This window comes from Eschscholzia californica, unplaced genomic scaffold, assembly GCF_041429995.1.
Source record: "Eschscholzia californica isolate CP2 unplaced genomic scaffold, dmEscCali1.0.p SCAF_5, whole genome shotgun sequence".
NCBI lineage: Eukaryota > Viridiplantae > Streptophyta > Magnoliopsida > Ranunculales > Papaveraceae > Eschscholzia > Eschscholzia californica.
In genome coordinates, this window is record NW_028238472.1 from 30,488,935 (window position 1) to 30,509,526 (window position 20,592).

A 20,592-nucleotide genomic window follows, 5' to 3' on the forward strand; every position below is an offset into this window, starting at 1 on the left:
AGGAGTATATCTCCGCCCACAACCGGACAATGGGTTATAATTGTCCGCTTTTTCTTTAAAAAGAGAAAATACCTGGCAATGGTGCCAACTTTTCTTCAAAGGGTCTTCCAATGTAGAAAAGAAAAACAACAACAAAGAACAACAATAAAGAACAACAAAGAACAACAAATAACGACAACAGCAACAACAACAACAACAACAACAACAACAAAGAACAACAACTTAGCAACCTCACAATGATGTCTCCGTATCAATACCAAGTCAACATCTACATATTTTTGCAAACTCATGAATTTTTTCCTAGCAAAGTCATTCGTTTGAGGGGGAATGTTAGAATAGTTAGTCCCACATTGCCCAATTGCTTAAACTTCTCTCTTGTACTACTTCTTATAAAGATATTATGTAATTGCTATGAAAATCAATACAAATCATTACAATTCTCTTTTCTTACAAATCCCAAAACAATACTAAAGAGTTATATTAAAGTGAACCCTAGAACTCCCGCATATACATGAAACAGATCTAAAACGCAGGAAACAAGACCCCTCTCTTTGCCAATTTTTATCTTGATCTTCTCCTCATCCACCGTAACTCGGGTCTATAGAGAAGCTGATAAACTATTGATGGTACTCCTTTTTATATCTTTATGTTTTAACCCTAAAATTTCTATTTTCTAGATTTAATTTGATCTCATTTAATTGTGTATCTCACAACAGTAGTAAATAACTAAAATTTATATTAATTGAGTAAAAGTTAACACTTTCATAAAAAGATTATTGTTTTGTTTAATTAAATCAAGGGGGTGGAGTTTAACCTTCTGATTTCTGAACTTATATAATCAAATTCCTGATTTAAAACTCTTAACATTTATATTTGTGTTTCACTTTTAACTTATTTTGGAGTTTTAAGCCGATGACAAGAAGGATGATCTGAGAAAATTGCAGCGAAGAAGAAACATTCAGATGAAATAGAGGAAAACGATAACCAGAAGGAGAAAGGTGGAGTCTCAAATAAGAAAAACAAGGCTTTACTACTTGGTGTTATATTGCTAATATATATGTTTTTTCTATTCCTATGTGGTCATCTCGGCCATAGCGGCGGCTGTACCCCGATATCAGATGCAATGCTTTGCCATATCCCGAAAGGAATCAGCAAAAGCATCAAGGCCGTTCAACGGACATTCTGGTGGGGTAAGACCAAAGGCATATGCACTAAAGCATGGTCTTATATTTGCACTCCTAAGAAATTAGGAAGACTTGGACTTCATCTTCCGGAATTAGACAACACAGCACTTCTCTCGAAGCTAGCATGGAGACTCAAAAAAGGAACCAGAGGCGGTGTGGGTTAAACTTCTTAAAGCTAAGTATTATCCGAGTCAGGTCAACCCAGGCCCTGCTAAAGCTCACCACTCTTGGAATTGGAAGACGATCATAAAGCATTATAACCTCATAGAAGATATGGCGATTTGGGAGGTTCAGTCAGGCAACGACATTAACATTTGGACTGACAATTGGGTGCCGGGGAAAAATGGACCAGTTCAGAACGATCATCAATTCAATCTCACTAAAGTGGCGCAGCTCATCGCGAACAATCAATGGGATAATGATCTTCTTAGATCTAACTTCGATGAGAATACTTGTAATCTTATCAAAGCTATTCCGGTGAACAGCGAAGGTAAAGATCAGATTAAGTGGAAGCTCACAAATTCGGGTAAATTCACAGTTGCATCTATGTATCAATACCTCAGCAATCACAATAGCGATGCTAATAATAATCATCATAACTGGAACTTCATTTGGTCTCTCCCTGCTGTTCCCCGGATAAAGATGTTTGTATGGAAAATTTGTAACAAAGTGCTACCAGTTAGAGAAAGAATTGGTAAATATATCAATAATAATTTTATATGCCCAAATTGCACGTATACTGAATCTATAGAACATGCTTTATTACATTGCGAGTTGGCGAAAAATATATGGTTTAAATACAATATCATTTCTGCGAATATTACGTCTATCTCTGACTGGATCTTCACATGGGAAGAGAATACTCATCTGAGCTATACGGTTAATAACATACACTTTTCTATTATATTATGGATTTTATGGAAAGTGAGATGTGATCACTGTTTCCAGCATGAAATCAATGATCTCAACAAAATCATAAAAATGATTGAAAATTTTCCTAGAATAAAAAACAATAGCAAGGTTATAAGTCAAAATGCAAATGAAAAATGGCAGCCCCCGCCGGCAAATTATATTAAGATGAATGTAGACGCATCATTTATCAACCTAACATCCAATATTGGAATCAGTTTCATTGTCCATAATGCAGAATTAAAATTCATAGAAGCTAATGTTAAATCATCCAGAGCCAGGAACAGTGAAGAAGGAGAAGCAATGGCGGTTTTATTTGGTTTGGAATGGGTTAAAGCTAACAACCACAAGAAGATAATACTTGAAAGCGACAACATAAACCTTGTCAAACATCTCAAGAATAAAAGGCACTCGATACACTGGCAATCTCTAATACATGTCCGGAGAATCAAGGAAATAAGGAAGACTTCGAAGAGGTGAAATTTCAGTATACAAGGAGCAATCTCAATTCCAGTGCTGACACTTTAGCTAAATGGGCGCGAAAGAAGATTTCTTGTAGAGTGCGGAAAAATGTTCCTTATATGCTTGTTGACAAATATTGTAATAACTTTTTAGTTTAATTAATGAAAGCTATTTGAACAAAAAAAAAAATGTATTTTTCGCAGCTTCAACGTAGATTACATGTTGCTGAACTTAAACAAATATACTCAAGACATGATGTGGTTGAGCCACGGGTTACAAGTGAACCCCAATTTATTTTTTTATCATACTTTAAGCTCACTATTTTTATTTAATTAGTAGACTTCAACTTTATAATAGTTTTTTTTTGTTGAAAGTTATAATAGTTTTAGTTGGTTACTCAAAAGTAGAATTTAGAAATAAGGGTGGCAATTTGGTCCAAACTGGCATTTTTTTCCAAACTCGCCCCTAATGGAATGAGTTTTACCGACCCATTTATTAAACGGTTCGGATTTGGTATGAAGTTAAACCAAATAATCGGGTTCGGGGAGGGTTTGATATTAGATAGTAAACTCCGCTCAGAACCGATTAGTACGATATATATTAAGTATATGTTTTATTTAAGGTTATGTTTCTAAAACTTTAATCTTATATTATCAATTTAACTATGTTATGTTTTATATTATTTAAGTAGTTGTAGTGTTTATGATTGATAAACTCAAAGTCTTATAAAATTTTGTTAACCATTGTTATGTTACTTCAAACTAAAATAACTTTTGTGAAGCAAAACACAAAATATTTTGTTTGAACCCGACCCGACCCATGTTATATTAAACGGGGCGGCGCGGTAATGGTTTAGTAAATTTTAATTGGAGCTGGTATGGTAATTGAATATTCGCCCCGATTAATTATTGGGACGGTAATGGTAAAACCCGTTTGCTAATGGGACGGAGTTGGGAAGGGGATGAACCATCCCAAACCCGCCCCGTTGACATTCCTATTTAGAAAGCTTCAGAAATCTCGAGTATACAGAGTGTTCAATTTGCAATTGTTAGAAAATGTTAAATTTTTGTCCGTAGTGTATTGGTGAAATTTGATAGATGATACTCATTCCCAAACCTCTTGAAACAACGGGTTACCTTAATCCTTGAATAGTGGATGGGGAACATCTTCACATAGAATATTGGTTTTTTGCTTTCATATTTGCAATGACATTATATTCAAGTTCGTAGGATAACATGAGTATACCTGAACATTTTGACAAAAATTTAAGTGGACAATACAAAAAAGAATTAGAAATCTTACATAGACAGAATTTTGAGTGGGCAATACAAAAACTTAAAAATCTTATATGGGCAAAAACATAAAGGGTACAAATACACTACATTTAAACTGATATTCGCGGAAGCTTTATTTTTACGATAAGTCCATCCCCTTTTCATAAACTCTAGATAAAGATCTTCTTCTTATTATTCTTTTCTAGTTACTAGATCTTAGACAGATACATTGTGAGAAGAGCATTATTGAAGATAGCAAGATTAAACAAACTAAAGGCACCTATTTTTTAAGAACCTTCACAAAGAGAAATAAAAATATTTTCATATTCAAACCCAACTTCGATTATTCAAACTCAACTTCAATATGTTAGGTTTTTTCTTTAACATAATTCAGTCTTTGGTGAATAGTTTTAAAAATCTTTGATTTTGGGAAAGACTTGAGTTTAGTTTGTAAGGTATAAATGTTTTTGGACCTTAAACCAAACAGTTTGTTGACTTTTTTTTTTTTTTTTTTTTTAAATCAAACTTCGTTTAAAGGCCAAAAGGCTAATGAGAATTACATCATGAAGTTTAAAATAACAAAGACACAACCAAATTCAGACAAACAAGACAAGTTATGCCCACTTGGGGTGCCTCAAGAGCTGCCTGATCTAGCTGGTGGGTTTCATCTGGTACTACCACCACTAACCATCTAAGGGTAGTTTTATAACAATGCTTCTTTCACCTTCTTCTCTCTCGCCGTCAACCGTGGCGTGCAGATCTCCGGTTAACGCCTCTGATTCCGGTACATCGGTAGAGAGAGTTGTAAGTTGATGAAGAAACTCCCAATCGTGGTCTATGATCAAAACACTCGACCCTGAAAAGACGAAAATAACAAAAGGTCCTAAAGACCAACATCGGTAGAGACTTGTTTGTGTTTCACGGGAACCTCACAAAAATTTAACCAATCGCATGAGACTTGTCATGAAATTTAAGGCAAGAAGGCAAAGTTGTTAGAGTTGATTATCTAGAATTGGAGGGTTGATCTTTACTCATTGAGCCGTTTTTTCTTTCGCCGTCAAGAACTTGCATAATGAAAATAATCAAAGTCGTGGCTGAGAATTTAGGGGGCCGGTGCCAAACTTTACAAGAGGTCCTCTTGTATGATAACATAAAAGTAAAAAAAATACTTTATATATCAATAAATAAAAGTTCAGATCTTTTCAATAATATAGATATTAAATTGTTGACGAAACCAGACTCGTATGATATTTCTGAATGATCGCTTCCATTATTTTTCAAGTTTCTTTGATATGCAAACAGTTGAGTAATTAGGTTCTTAGATGATCAAAGAAAACATAATGAATGTTAGTGATAATAGTCGAAACATGTTGTGAATTAAGTTCTATCTCGCGAGTTAATGCTCTTAAGAAATCATATAAGGACAATTTTACTTTGGAATTACCTAATACATATGTTTGCTTTCTTCTTTAATAGCTAATGGAACGGTTGGAGAGTTACAATTTAAAACTTAATTGAAACATTATAAAAATAATTACAAAAATATTAATTCTGATATATTTCTTCTTTTGAGTAATAAGAATATATTTTACTCAAAAAGTCCAAATATTTTTAGAAAAAATAACAAGATATAGCAAACTAGAAATGCTGATAGAATCCTTGATGTTTGATTCTTAAAATTGCAATTTACTAATTTTATTAAGTCAAATTAAAATGAAAAAATTATAAACCTTAGAATATTTGATTTGTAATAGTTAGAAACAAATAGAAACACTGATAACATTGAAGGTTGAACCCACAACATATGGATCCAGAGATACACATACCACCATAGGGCCACATCTTGTTTCTGTTATTGTTTCAATTGGGTCATATATAACTAGTAATGAGTTTTTTGTGGGCCCATTTGAGGTGGGGGCCCAAGACGGATGCCCTGTCTGGTGGAACGGTTGGAGAGTTACAATTTAAAACTTAATTGAAACATTATAAAAATAATTACAAAAATATTAATTCTGATATATTTCTTCTTTTGAGTAATAAGAATATATTTTACTCAAAAAGTTCAAATATTTTTAGAAAAAATAACAAGATATAGCAAACTAGAAATGCTGATAGAACCCTTGATGTTTGATTCTTAAAATTGCAATTTACTAATTTTATTAAGTCAAATTAAAATGAAAAAATTATAAACCCTAGAATATTTGATTTGTAATAGTTAGAAACAAATAGAAACACTGATAACATTGAAGGTTGAACCTACAACATATGGATCCAGAGATACACATACCACCATAGGGCCACATCTTGTTTCTGTTATTGTTTCAATTGGGTCATATATAACTAGTAATGAGTTTTTTGTGGGCCCATTTGAGGTGGGGGCCCAAGACGGATGCCCTGTCTGCGCCCCCCCCCCCCCCCCCCCTCGAACACGTCTCTGACAATAGTGAGTGAATTTGAGAGATTCGAATTTAATCATATTCCTTTGTATGTTTGAGAATGATGTGTGTCGTAGTTTAATTATAGTAATGGTCAGAGAAGAGAAAGAAGATCCTCTTCCCTTATATGTTTGAAGCACATGGATGTCGTAGTTTAGTTGGGTAGTATCATGGAGGAAGAAGAAGAAGTTTGGTCTAGTGTTTATATTTTATGATCTTTAGATTAATTTATATTTTAATATTATCTATATAACAAGGGAGGAGGGTATCTTTCCCCTAATGGCTAAGATTTACTCTCTCATGTTTGTCTCTGATGGTTAGGATTTACTCTATCAAAGTTTGATGGTTCAGATATGATTAAAAGTCAACCAAGGTTAAAATTATAAGAAATGCCATGTTTTAAAAGATCTCATTTTTCTTTAGGAAGATTTAAAGGCACCCACATTATTGTTGTAGGCGCTCCATTTACATATAGATCCTTTAAAACTTTAGCTTTTGAAAGCCGCCTATAGCTACAATGTGGGGACGTACAATCACTTTACGTGACGTATTTGATAGAACTGTCCGTACCGGCGTACCGCGGCGAGCACGAGTTGTACCCTTGTATCCTTACATTGCGTACTCTAAGTAAAATAAGTCAATTATGGTTAACCTTTTTTTCTTTTCTTTTTTTGAGGTAACCGTGGTTAACTTGCATCTTTTTTTTTTGTTGAGGAAACAATCAAAGAACTACAAAATATTTTTTTCTGTGGTTAACTTACATCAAGTCTCATAATTTTTGTCTGTATAAAATTTATATTTGTCCATATATCAGCCCACCCCAGCTTTGATTCTTTGAAAACTCATGAGAACATCCAGTTTGCTGTTACCATTTGCATGTAACCCACGTTTAGAAAGATTTGGGTTGCTTTGTAATGATTGCCTGTACAGTGATTGCTCCGGCACGCATTATCGGGAAGATAAGCCCCGTCCGAGAATGGTTCAATTTCCTATTAGATATACATCCTAACCACTAACCACCCAGTAATCTATCAATTGGCGGATCTTAAAACCGCTGCCAAAATCTAAACATTGTAGATATACATCCTAAAAGTTCTGAATTCCTATTAGATAATTACCCAATGGAAACGGCTAAAGGCCCACGAAACTGCTGTTAGCACCTGGATAACACACGTAACCTCCTCACAATTTAGCTTAATCCGGGTGCTAACAGCAGATTTGCTGGGGGCCTTTAGCCCCTCCCTTATCCAATTATTCAACGTTAGCCTGGTAGGAATACTTGAACTCCATCCAAGTGTTTTTATCCTTAAATTATACTTTTTATAAAAATTAAAAAAAAAAAAAAAAAGAATTGATAATATGGGATTCAACTGCTAACAACTAGTCCAATGTGTTGACATAAACTTCAAAATCCTGGAGGTCTCAGATTCGATTCCCAGAAGAGGCGGTTTCCACTTTTCGTGGTTTATTAAACTTGGTTTATTAAGGTATAAATAATGTTGTTGAGATTTAAGTCATAATTTAGTTGGTCTATAGTCCGTTCTTTGTTAGAGTTTGAATACGGCAATTCCGTATTTATCACATCTTTGATGTATCAATGTCAATGTAATGACTATCGTAGATCGTAATCAATTTCTAAAAAGAAAAAATATGCATTTAACTAATATAGGGTCGCTAATTTATTTTTAAATTATATTTACTTTTTTAATCAAATATTAGTATATTTTAATAATCAAATATCATATATTTTTTCTGTAACATATACACTCTAAGAGTTATTAAGTTTAATAACGAATAGATATTTCATGAATAAAAACATAAATTGAAATAAACTAGATAGTTACCAAACCTCATTTCTACTTTTATTTTATTTATATTCAAGTCAACAATTATAGATTCCAACTGAACCGAGTATCTCACCTTCCAAATTTTCAACCAAACGGCCTAGTTATTGTTATGAATATATTATGTTAGTTTTATTAATCCGACTATAGATATTAATATACTCCGAAAAAATTGGTTGTTGGTATTTGTAGAGCAACTTACGAACTAGTTATTTAGATAGCATACTTTCAATAAAAAATAAATTAGTTATAATCTAAAAATTATTTTATATTTAAAAGTAAAGGCTTAAATTTGAAGAAAATACCTTACAATAACTCATTTGATAAAATCCCAAATTTAAAACTAATAGCTAAACCAATAAATCAAAATAAAAAACAAAAAATTTTGTCCAATATTTCAATGAATCAAAATCTTTGATTTCTCAATTATGGTATTAAATAAGCTTGGATATTCTTGTATTGGTATTGTTATTGGTTTGATAAAAAGATGAGTTTTGATTTCCTCTCTAGAAATCTTTTTATTGTGTGAAGTTTAAACTTTGAACGATGAGAAAATTGCTTGAAGAATGTGGTATGTTTTCAATAGATACGTAATGTAGAAGATGAGGTTTTTCGACAATAATTGTCTAAATAATCTTTTTTCGACGTCGTTTATATTTCATCATTTATTGATTGTTCATGACAGGTTATTTATTTATTTGAAGCAATTTCTTTTGTTTTTTCTGTCATATAATAAGTTCAAGCATTTATAGGTTATTTACATATGAGTTGTAAGTGATTCGTTTTCTTTTACATAATTCAAAATCTAATTATACAAGAAAAACATTGCAAAAAGAAAAAACTTCAACTTTCACATCATTTTGTTTTTTTTTTTTTGTAAAAAATGACATCATTGACCAAAGACTTAGGATCATAATGTGGCGCAAAAACTTAACCATTAAACGCATCAATCGGATGAAATTTTGGATCGCTGACAAAAATGAAGAAATTGATTTTCTTAGAAATCTGAATTTTCTTTGGAAAAATCACATTTTATCTTACATTTAAAAACATGTTTTCACTTGCAATATTATTACTATGAGTCAAGTTATTCTTTATATCGTCTCACCAAAAAAAAAAAAAAGTTATTCTTTATAGCTCATTATTGTTATCTACCTCCATTAATGAGGATTCTTAAACTTTATTTCTTCCAATAATGAAGCTTCTTGAAACATTAAACTCCATTAATGAAGCTTTATCTAGCCAATTTCTTCCATTAATGCCGTTTGTGAGAATGTTTATGGGAGTGGGTGGTAGTGGGGTTTAAAGATTATTCTTACCAAGAGTTTAGTGATTTTTACCTTAGAATGCTATTACTATGAGTCCAGATATCGAGGAAGTGGCTACTGTTTTTTCCTCCCATGTCCAGAAGATCTCCACGACGATGGGTTCCATTATCTCTGAGGATTTAATCAATCTTTTCCCTTCGCAGATCACGACCAACCAAAACAACAACCTCATCAAGCCGCCTCATGAAGATGAAATCCGTGCGGCGGTTTTCTCGCTTAAAGCTGATGCTGCTCCGGGCCCGGACGGATACCCTCCTTTTTTTCTACCATTCTAACTGGGATACGGTAAAATTGGATGTCATCAACATGGTGACCAACCTTTTCTCCCACAACTATCTTCCGCCAGCTTCTAATCACACTCATATCTGTTCGATTCCTAAAACCAAAACTCCTCAAACCACTTCGGACTATAGACCCATCTGTCTCCTAAACACCACCTATAAGATGATCACTAAAATACTGGCCAACCGGCTAAAGATTGTACTTCCTGAGATTATCTCTCCCTTCCAAGCGGCTTTCGTTCCGGGTCGTCTGATCACCGATAATATTATCATTAGCCAGGAAGTGTCGCACTCTTTCAAGAGGAAAAAAGGGAAGAAAAGCTATTTTGGTTTAAAGCTGGATATGTTATAAAGCCTTCGATCGAGTTGAGTGGTCCATCTTAGAGAGAATCATGTATCAGATGGGATTCGTGGAGCAGTGGTTTAATCTGATTCATACCTGCATCTCCACCTCCTCGATGGCGATTCTTATCAATGGTCGCCCAGGTAAGAATTTCAACGTCTCCAGGGGCATTAGGCAGGGTGACCCGTTATCCCCATTCCTTTTTGCTCTCGCTATGGAAGGCCTCAACCGTCTCCTTGAATCCAAAAACAGTCAAAACCATTTCATTGGGTTCAAATTTCCTAATTCGGATTTCTCTCTTACCCACCTGCTTGACTGTCTCATCTTCGGCCTTAACTCTCTTGATAATATTACTAACCTCCAGAACATATTGGATACTTTCAGTGCGGCTTCGGGCCAGATGATTAATTATGCCAAATCAACTATTTTCTTTTCCAAAAACACCCATCCTAAATTCAAGCGGATGATTATTCGTAGTCTGAAAGTTCACCAAGCTTCCTCTCTCAACAAGTATCTGGGTACTCACTTGTTCATCGGAGCCAATAAAAAGCAAGTGTTCTCTTCTCTCCCTAACCAAATCCAAAATAAACTTTCTAAATGGCATACCAACCTTCTATCCCAAGCTGGCCGCTCTGTAGTGATCTCCACTATCGCAGCGGCCATTCCCCGATACCAAATGCAATGCTTTGTCATTCCTAAAGCCATAAGCAGTCGCATTGAGACCATCCAGAGGTCTTTCTGGTGGGGAAAATCAAAAACCATTCACACCATCAACTGGCAACAGATCTGTAAGCCTCGCAGACTGGGGGGTTTGGTATTAGATTACCTTTGCTGGATAATGAAGCTTTCCTTAGTAAACTCCTTTGGCGTGCTCTCAAAAACCCCGATACTCTTTGGACGAAGATTCTGAAAGCAAAATACTGCCCGAAAGACACCAAGCCTTCTGTGGCTAAAACTAACCACTCCTGGATTTGGAAATCTATGATGCAGCGTTATAAACAAGTTCAGGATCTCATTTTTTGGGATGTGGATAAGGGCACTAATGTTAACATTTGGGAGGATTACTGGATTCCGAATCACAAACCTCCGATACCTAATATTCACAATTGCAGCTTACAGACGGTTGATCAACTGATCACTAATAACCAGTGGAACATGGACCTGATTTACCAACTTTTTGATATCGAGGTAGGAAAGGCGATCTGCAGTATCAATTTACGACATGATAAAGATGACTCTATGAAATGGTCACTCACCAAATCAGGTAACTTCACAATCAAATCTATGTACTTTCATTTGAGAACAAAAAAAAAATGAGTCCAGATATCCGTGGCGCATCATGATTGTGAACTACTTTTATTAATGAAGATGCTTAAATTTTATCTCCTTCTTGAATTATTAAGTTACTCAGTTATTATTTAGAATTTAGTCTTTGGAAAAATTCATTTTTACCCTTATTTTGATCTGTAAATATAAAAAATATAGTTGCGTAAAAATTGAAGGTCCTTGGTATAGGTATAGCAATGTTTAGTAAAGACAGTGCATTAGATTGGGAGATCATTCTTTTTAGAATATGGAGAGGTATACACTATTTTCCAAAAGAGTTAATTCCTATTTGGCCCCCACTTTGTGACCAACTTCCTTCTTGACTCCTATTTCTTGAAAATTCGAATTTGACTCCCTTTTTTAAGATAAATTCTTTAATTACCCTTCCTACAGATTATATGTTTCAAAATAAAAAACCCTCCACCTCCACCTCACCTCCCTCTCTCTCCACCTCACTCTCCCCACCCCAACTCTCTCTCTCTCTCCCCACCACCTTCCTTCTGTATTTCCGTAGTTTTTTACCTATATCAAATGTTTGGATAAACTACATGTATGGTCATTTTTGTAATGCTAGCTTAAATGAGAGCAGAGGGTGGTTAGAAAATAAACTAATCCATATCTCTTCACTGGAAGGGTTCCAGATCAACCTAAGTGTGAAACAAAAGAAACAACAAACTTTCTCAAACAGACGAAAGAAAAAAAAAAGACATTCCAATAAGAAAGTTATCAGAATTCCATCGAACCCTAAAATACAAACATTGATCAAACATTTGTTTTTCAACTAAAATCAGGAAATTTCAACAAAAAAAAAAAAAGGTAAAATCAGGAAAGGTTGACACCACCACCTTAACATCCTACTTTTAGTTTAGGTGGTAATGTCTACCCCTTTTCCTTCCCTAACTACAACATTATTAAGAAACCAAACATGGGTCATTTCTTACTCTGACCCATCAGTCCAAACACGAACAAGAACCCACCTCCATACCAAGAAACACCCCAAACTTAAACCCTAAAAAAAGTGACAACAACAAGAACAAGAAAAGAAATCAAGACACCCCTTCTAATGGCTCCCCCACCTACCACCATGTCTCTAGTTCAGTTTCTAACCACTTCCACTAAAACCACCACCTTCACCATCATCACCACCAGCTTCAAACTCAGTGCCACCACCTTCTGCATCTACACTACCAACTTCATCATGAACTTCCCTACCTCCATCATCCACTTTCCTACATCCACGACGGAGTTTCTTACTTCCACGGCATTTCCCAGCGGTGTACTGATTCACAACCCCCGTCTCGGATCCATCGCGGTAAGGATTGAAGTAGACCGGAAGGAAATCGTCGTATTTACAGTCAAAAACTGTATCCGTAAATCGATTTATCAATTCTTCCTTACCCTGCAATTCACATCACATGTAACAAACAAGAGGGACACCCAAGTTAGAAAAAGAAATAGAAACCCAAGACCCAAGTTGAAAGTTGAAACAAAAAGAGAGGGACACCCAAGACAAAAGGAGAGGAAAAAAAACCCCCAAGTTTCAGAGAGAAAGACAATGTTACACATAATCCTAACCAAAATTGGGAATCAATGGATAATACCTGAATCTTAGCATATGTGATTTCACATATTTTCTTGGAGTTAAACATTCCCCATCTGTAGTTATTGAGGAACATATGTAACTTCCAAACTCCACTAGGGTTAGTGAAATTGACAAATGCATAGCCTTTGTTGCATTTGGTGCTTCATATCCAAAAAAGAAACACAATTAAACAAACAAACAAATGAACACCAAATTCAAACATTGCTAAAACAAATTGATTTGAGTTTAAAAAATATATACCTGAAATCAATTGGGAGGTAAAGGAAGTCATATGCAGAAGGTAAACCAATTCCATTCTCATTGACCTTCTTGCAATGAGCATCTAAGAACTCCATCAATTTTACCCTACTAAAAATCCCAAAAACCAAATCAAATCAGATAAAGAACACATACTAATCCAAATTTATGTAATTTGAATACCCATTTCTAATCATATTATTTTCATTTAGTATACTAGATAACTAAAACCCTATATCAAATACATTAACAGAGTAAAAAAGCCCTAATTTCTAAAATATTTTAAAAAAACCTAAACAAAATAATCTAAATCGTAGAATAGATTAAAAAACATTAAATTGGAAAAAGTATAACCTCAAGTACAGATTTCTATGTTGTATTCTTGTGATCTGTATTCAAGATAATTAAAACCCTAGACCCCTTAAGGAATAGATAAAATACAAAACCCTAAGTCTTGGAATAAATTATAGGGAAATTTGTCTTGTAGTTCAAAAAGGGCAAACAAAAATTATTTTCTGCAACATAGTATCCTCAATCATCCAAAAGGATAAAATCATAAAGAACAAAAATGTAAACAAATCCAAAAGGCAAAAAAAAACCTTCTATCTGCAAGTACTAGATCTTTGTAAAGTCACAATCACCCAATGAGGATTATGGATTAAAAAAAGTACAATACCCAAAAAGTTAATTCAGAGAAACAGTAACCCTAACTTTGCAAACCCTAATCCTAAAATCAAAATAAACAATTGAAGAACAAGAACACATAAATCATGAATAAGGTAAAATAACATTGAAGTTCAAAAAAAATCTTCTAGGTCATAAGTGATCCAAAAAGGTGAAAACATAAAAAAGCAGTGACAGATAAAATCATTCATAAAGTAGTATCTGAAATCACCCAAGTAGAGAAATAAACTGAAAAAAAGGGCAAAATTAAAAGACAACTACTAGTACTACTTTTAACAGAACATGACTATTTATAACTTAAGCAAATTTCATGTATTTCTACTGATTGTTCATCTTTAAAAGCTGAAATCAAGTTTGACTAAAAATTTATACACAGATTAAGTAACCTAACAAAAAATCAACCCAATTGACCAAAAAAGTAGAAGAAGAAGAAGAAAGGTCAAAGACAGAAGATAGTTTAACTTCTTGCATGTAGTACCAGTAGTTAATGGAGCATACCCTTTTTTCAATTCTGAGTTACCCAAACTCAAAATCAAGTTTTACATAGGAGAAATTCATAATTTTAGTGAGAGAAAGTGAAAAAAAATGGAATTCTAGTGAGAGAAAGTTCAAAAACAGAGAAAGAGAGAGAGAGAGAGAGACATACGTGAATCTACTGGGTATGTTTTTAATCATGACAGTTGTTTTGTTGCTAAACTCTTCAATCTCTGGAATTTGAAAAGATGAACGAGATGATTGTTTCAACTTCTGATAAGGGATTATAGGTAGAGATTGATTTGATGAATAAGATGGACCAGAAACAGATCTCCAAATCTTCTTTTTAGTTTCATTTCTAACAAAACCATTAGGTTTTCTATAAAAAACACCTCTTGAATACCAATGGCGTCTATGATAATGTTTAGACTTCTTTTTCTCAGAATCATGGGACAGTATCAGTATTTGTTTTTCAACTACTTCTTGATCATCATCAACATCAACTTGATGATGATCATAGTTATCAGTTGAAGTAGCTGGTGGTGGGGGTGGTGGGGGTGGTGGGGGTGGTGGTGGTGGAGGTAAACCCACAGCATAAAACTGGGGTGGGATGGTGGTGTGGTAGTGAAAAAAAGTTGATCTAGGGTAGCATATCTTGTAAATAGGATGAGGAGGTGGAGGAGGAGGAAGATGGAGAAATGGAAGGATGGGTTGGTAATAGTTGGAAATAGCAGGATTGGGGTTAATGGTGAAAGTATGAAAAATTGATGAAGAAAAGAACTCCGGGGCGTTAGGGTTGAGAGAGGAGGTTGATCTTTCTGATAGAGTTGCCATTGAAGAAGCTTGGTACAAGAAACAAGAAGGTGAGAGAAATAATGAGAATGATTGTGAAGAAAAGTGATGGATTTTATGGTGAGAGAATGTTCTTCCAGATGCTATGGATTTTATTTAGTTTTTAGAATCTTTATACCAAAAATACCCTTAAATTTTGTTAAAGAGGAAAGTGATTTCTTTGTTTTTTATGCATTAATTGATGTCAATGCACTCTCTCAAAGATTCACAAAATGAAACAATTGCACCAAACCAAATCATGTAGGTCGACTTCTAACAAAACAACATACATGGAATTCATTATATGGGGTGGTTTTCTCTATATTTTGTTCAAATTTTTTAAATATGTGGGTGGTTTTTTATTTCATTTACCTTGTTTATTTATTTGTTTTGGGTGAATATGAAATGCTAATTGCTTTTAAGTTTGAAATTTGTAACGTTGTAGATTCCAGCTCAGACTATTAGCTAATGATTTTATTTAATCGTTTTCAGTTTTTGTTTGAACTTACTATAAATTTTGGTGGTGTATGAAATTAGAATTGCGAAAATCCGGTAATAAGATTTAGTAAGTAATAATAAGTATTAAATCTTAAAAGAAAGTGGTTGAGAAAGATTTAATGATTTTCATCTCCGATTTGAATTATGAGTAGTTTTTACTTAGTTTAGCTTTTCATTTATTTTAGGTGAATTCATGATGTAATTTGAAATAGTGTCCAATCACAACTTAATGTTAGTGATATTATTTACTCGATTCTACTTGTTATTTAACTTACTACAATGTAATCGAGAATGAAATCGAAACTTTTGTTTGAGGTGGGGGTAGGGACATTGTACTCATAAATTAATTTTAGAAACTTATATATCAATTTCATTCAAATTTTGAGAGCCCAGTCCCTCGTATCCTCACTCCAAACAGTGAGCCAAGCTGTCCTTCGAGATCTTAAATAGGAGTCCGTAGGAGAGGAGATCCCATCCTCGAATATAGTCGTCGGACCCTTTTTGGGGTCCAATTAAGTTCTCTTTTTTGTTTATCCTTTTTAAAATTCTCTCGAGAGAATTATATTAATTTTAAATTTAGAACTAAGAATTTAAGTTGAAAAATATGATTAAAATTTCGCACACGTACATCTCACATATTTAAGTTTGAATTAAGATTCCCCCATTTGAGAGTCCACATTGAAATTAAAATAATAAGGAACTCCTAAAATTTCTCAGGCTACCAAAATGGGAGCCCAATCACTCTATATTGGGCTTGCTCTAAGACAATCAAGACATAATGCAGTCACTTTAGTTAGATGGCCCTCGTAGCGTCAACGGGCAAGATTGGGTGTCCACTGGTTGGATCCACTAGTCAATGCGTCGTACCTTGTGCTAGTAAGAATCCGAATTTCACATATAAACGTGTCGTACCTTGGCAGGGCCGGCCCAAGTATATCTGAGGCTTCGAGCGAAATTAAAAATTGGGGCCCCATACAATGGACATTAGAAAAAAATTAAATAAAATTTAAACAATGCAAAGGGTAGGAATCAAACCCTTAACCTTTTATCCAAGATCTAAATTCTTTACCACTAAGTTATGCCTTAAATTATGTTTAAAATTGGGTTAAAGTATAATTTGTTTTTCAAAAGTTACATACGAAGTAGGAAACATGAGTCCCTTGATTATTTGGGGCCTAAAGCGACCGTTTTGGTGGCGTTGGTCACGGACCACCCCTGTACCTTGGTCCCAATACCTGTGAGTTCACGTTTAGGTCATTCATATGTTTTATTAATTGGCATTTATGTCTTATCTACTTGTATTGTAATTGATTATAATAAATATTATTTAATTAATAATATTACTTACTGTAAATTAACGTGAGTAATTTTTCATTGTTACATAATACATAACAAAATAATAAAATAATAATAAATAAGACAATATCTTACAATTTAATAGTTTTTCTAAGACAAAACCTTCGTAGCTCTCTTTGATTTTAATTCTTTTGTTTGAAGATATGAATTGTGTAAAGAAAAAATGAGTGAAAAACCCAAAAATCTAGACCCTAATAAGAAAAAAAACCCACTCAAAAATAATAATGTCAAAAAAACCCATTTTTTGAACATTTTTCAAAATGTTCACAAGATATGTAATTATGTTGTTAACAATACAACATATTTTTTTCATAATTCCATTTTTACCCTTATATGTTGACAACATATATCATTGTGTTGTTATAAAATGTTGACAATATCTATAATAATGTCCCGACTTATTATAAAATGTTGGCGTCATATATAATTATGTTCTTAACAACATATATAATGTATTAGTCAAAATATTATTTGTTCGTTAACGGATTTGTTAAATACAAAGGATAATATGCATAACATTTTAATTTTTGTAAAAGTCAAATAAAAAAAATGTTTTAGTCTTTATATTTACTAGGGTATATCCCGAGCCCCAGGCACGGACACTTGTATCAATCAAATGTTACTTACGAAATTTGTTGTTATATTTTATTGAGAGAGAGAGATTTTTATTAGCTATTATTTTTTCGTATTATTTTTTTATTTATTTTCTCTTAAATTAGTTATTATTTTATTGAGAGAAAGAGATTTTAATTTCCTTTTTTAAACCTTTGAAATTTATTTTGTTTCTTTTTTTCTTAAATTAGTATTTTTATTTCTAAGAAGGAAAGGATAATTGTTTTTTAAATAGGTAACTTTATTTCTAATAAGGACTATATTTTAAATTTTGAGAAGGGCTTCTAGACAATATGCATAATTAAATAAGGATGTTTGTCCCAGTCATCGTTTTCCCTTCTGTTTTATATAATAGATGTCGAAAGCAAAACAAAAAATGCGGTAACCATTTATTTTTTCACAAGACAAATTGAAAAATGTTGTAGCCAAAATGTTTGTGTTAATTTGTCTATGTAAAATGCAAAAGAAAAAAATGCGAAATATTTTGGCAAAACAATGTCTAAGCAAAAACGAATTTGTTCACAATTTTACAAATTGTTGAGACAAACTAAGATTTGTTCAGAAATTTACAAAATTGTCGAGAGCAAACCAATAATTGTTCAGAAATGTTCAAAATTTTTTTTGATATTGATTTGGGCGGAAAATTTCATTTTAGAGGGTAAAAATATTTTTACCTACTGGGTTTTTTCCTCATTATTATTTAGTATTGGGCCTGATTCTCTTTAACTTTCCCATTTTGGGCCTTATAATTACCGGCCCTTGTGTAAAAGGCTCTTTGTCATTCTCTTAGGATATCTACATCTGGATCATGTATTTCAGAAATATTGTCAACATTTACATCCTTTTCGAGTTCATTCTATACTATCAAATATCGTATTATAATGGCACACACAACCTATTACATTGTAGACACTGGCAAGGCCATTAAGGGTCTTACTGGGTACATGCCCCACATACCCAATGGTGGCCTCCCCTAAAAGATTTAAGTTGTTCAACCTCTAACTCGTCCCGACAACTTACTATGCCCACGACCAATATGCATTAGCCATTATATATTTCTTTCTTATTTTGTTGAAAGTTTTCCATTATACTTTAAACCAATTGAGAAAACTATCAACAAAACTATGATATCCCTTGACATCTACTTAGACTCAATTTCCTTTATTTTTATTAAGACTCCAAAATCATTTGATTAAATTAATTATCTAACTTGATTATATGTCTATGAGATTATAATTGAAGCACTATTGAAAAAATTATACATATGACCTGAAAGATTTAGTAAAATCAAAATGAAAATATAAATTTAGTCACATTACAAAATTAAATTAGAAAAAAAATCTTAAACTAAGGACTTTAAGTTGATTTTCTCATATAACATCGATACGGCGGATATTTGTTTATTGAAAAAACATGTTTTTTGTTCTTGGTATCTCTTTCTATTCCGGTTACAAAATTAGTCATTCATTTTCCAAATTTTAAATCTAATTATTTTTAAAGTGTAGTTTACAATATGATGACGTTTACGTATGAACAAATATCAGTTATCCGAATCTTTCATACAAGTTCGAACATTAATATGTTTATTATTGGAAAAATTTTGGTTTGTCCTAAATGATCGTTTTTAAATATGAAATTGACAGATTAACTATTTGACGAACCCAATCCAATTTTGACATATCAAGTTCACAGTTAAAAAATAAAATTAACATCTAACAAAATGTAGCTAGTTTCGCTAAATAAATAATGGTAATATGTTTTATTAGACTAAAATTGTGTTTTCATACTAAACACATTAAGATGATGTTTAATACATCGAATATATAATTTATTTTATTATGATATGTTAATTATTAAAAGGTGCATCCATAAAAAAAAATTCTGCTCTCGCCACTGATCACGGTGTACATCTTTTCGTTTCCAAGAATTAGAGTGTCCACGAATATCTGTAATAGAAATACAAGAACGTGATTAAGTGTCTATTAATTTCTGCGAATATCTATTAATTCTTCATCAATGTCCACGAATATCTACTAATTGTTCGTCAAAAACAAAAGAAAATTTGAGAAAATACTAGAGCAGCGGAATCTTCATCAAGTTTTACCCGATATTTACTAATTGTTCATCAATGTCCACAGATATCCAGATATCCACAAAAATAAAAAAGCGTATTTCGAAATATTAGTAAAAATATGTTATTACTTATATAAGATAATAAGTAAAATGAATATCCACCAATTGTCTATCAATGTCTATAATACTATATTTCTACCGATTGAACATCAATGTGGACGGATATTCAGACGTACGCGAAAGTCTAAAAGTATATTTTCACGCGCGAAAGTCTAAAAGCATATTTTCACTGATTATATATTTCATATCATAAGATAATAATGACCTGACACCTGACACCGTTTATCTTGAAATGTAAACAAGACATTTTAACTATGAATCAAATATCTTGAAACGCCAACAAGATATTTTTCTATAGACTTAACAATCTATAACTATATTTTATTTATATACGTCCTGATTTTTTTGAACTAGATTTCCGTCACGTCCTACAGATGCGACATATCTTTCTGGATTAACGCTTGTAGAACACATTTCATTACGATTTACACCAAAAGAATAAGATGGTTAATTTCTTACCGGAAAAAAATAACATAATACAGAGGAAAAAACTAAAACGTGGGTTGTACGAGAAATAGAAGTTATTTTAGGGGCATCCTAACTAATTTTGGCATTTAAAAAAATCAACACTAATGCCATTCTTTTTTTTAGTCGATTTACTCGAAGAAGAATTTGTACGAGTCGTTGGATGTAATCTTTATCATCTCTCAACAAAAATCAACGGATGGGCTTGTCCCTCACTAACCGACTGACTTATTATATCGATATACGAAACTCT

At 32.9% G+C, this 20,592-nt stretch overlaps 1 protein-coding gene across 1 annotated transcript; it reads right to left on the reverse strand.

Annotated features, from left to right (window-relative positions):
• Positions 1-12,084: 12,084 nt before the first annotated feature.
• On the reverse strand, positions 12,085-15,292 carry LOC147538540 (uncharacterized). Its single transcript, XM_086641377.1, has 4 exons — positions 14,557-15,292; positions 13,230-13,337; positions 12,988-13,129; positions 12,085-12,785 (listed from the first exon to the last, which is right to left on the reverse strand). Exons 1-4 carry the CDS (start codon positions 15,216-15,218, stop codon positions 12,489-12,491), a joined length of 1,209 nt encoding a protein of 402 aa, XP_086497503.1. The 5' UTR covers positions 15,219-15,292; the 3' UTR covers positions 12,085-12,488.
• Positions 15,293-20,592: the final 5,300 nt, after the last annotated feature.